The 1,019-nt window shown below is 53.2% G+C and overlaps 1 protein-coding gene across 1 annotated transcript in view; it reads right to left on the bottom strand.

Annotated features, from left to right (window-relative positions):
• Nucleotides 1–273: 273 nt before the first annotated feature.
• Nucleotides 274–1,019, bottom strand: part of ETH_00041320 (uncharacterized protein) — a gene marked incomplete at both ends in the record, with an annotated part of 1,425 nt that continues 679 nt past the window's right edge. Inside the window, 2 exons of the mRNA XM_013374716.1 lie at nt 274–465; nt 823–1,019. Of these exons, the coding sequence (XP_013230170.1) occupies nt 274–465; nt 823–1,019 (389 nt within the window). The remainder of the gene's footprint in view (nt 466–822) is intronic.

Raw genomic sequence — 1,019 nt, 5'->3', positions numbered from 1 at the left:
TAAATAAATTAATAAATAATAAATAATAAATAATATGTTAATTAACTCGACAGGCTTTTGTCTGCTGATCTGGGGAAGCCTGGACATATTCCATCTAAACCCTAAACCCTAAACCCTAAACCCTAAACCCTAAACCCCACACCCCAAACCCCAAACCCGAAACCCTACAAGTTTCCTTCCTGATCAGCAGCTCCGCGTTCTCGCGTCGCCCCCCCGTCTCCCCCCCAACCCCCCAACCCCAAACCCTAAACCCTAAACCCTAAACCCTAAACCCTACGTGGCCCCGTCTTCGTGGGTGAGTTTGCCGTGGCCGTGCAGCTGGCCGCGCAGCCACTGGCCCTCATATTTGAGGCCCGAGGGAGAAACAAAAGTTCCGTTTCCTTCGAATTTATTTTCTCTAAACCCTCCGGAGTAAAAAGTCCCTTCTGGAGACTCCAAAGTGCCCTCTCCGTCCAAAGTCCACTCCTGCGACAAACCCTAAACCCTAAACCCTAAACCCTAAACCCTACGCCGTGCGCACTACGCGCTGCGCCGTGCGGCGCCGCACACGGCGGTACGCGCTGAAGCCCCACTTTTACGACCCAACACACTAATCCTAAACCCTAAACCCTAAACCCTAAACCCTAAACCCTAAACCCTAAACCCTAAACCCTAAACAGTGAACTGTAGGCCCTAGACCCTAAACCCGAGAACCCACTGGCCAGCCCCCAAGCCCTCGCGCCTCTCCCCTCTCCCCCCCTCTCCCTCTCCCCCAAACCCTAAACCCTAAACCCTAAACCCTAAACCCTAAACCCTAAACCCTAAACCCTCGTCCCTGCGTGCCTTCCAGGTCCCCTCATAAACGCTGCCTCCCTCGAGAACAACTTTCTCTCTTTTAACTCTTCCATTTCCCGCGGGTTCGGAATTTATTTCCATCAAGTTTGGAGGAGGTTTTCCAATTTTAATAATTCCCCCTTCCCGGCCCCCCGGAGGGGGTACACAATCCGTACCCACTACGTCGGGGCCCTCGCTCCCCGCGA

Source organism: Eimeria tenella, genomic scaffold (assembly GCF_000499545.2).
Source record: "Eimeria tenella Houghton genomic scaffold, Eth_scaff2223, whole genome shotgun sequence".
Classification (NCBI taxonomy): domain Eukaryota; phylum Apicomplexa; class Conoidasida; order Eucoccidiorida; family Eimeriidae; genus Eimeria; species Eimeria tenella.
Note: the sequence above shows the minus strand (reverse complement) of the source record. Positions and strands in the feature narration are given on the sequence as shown.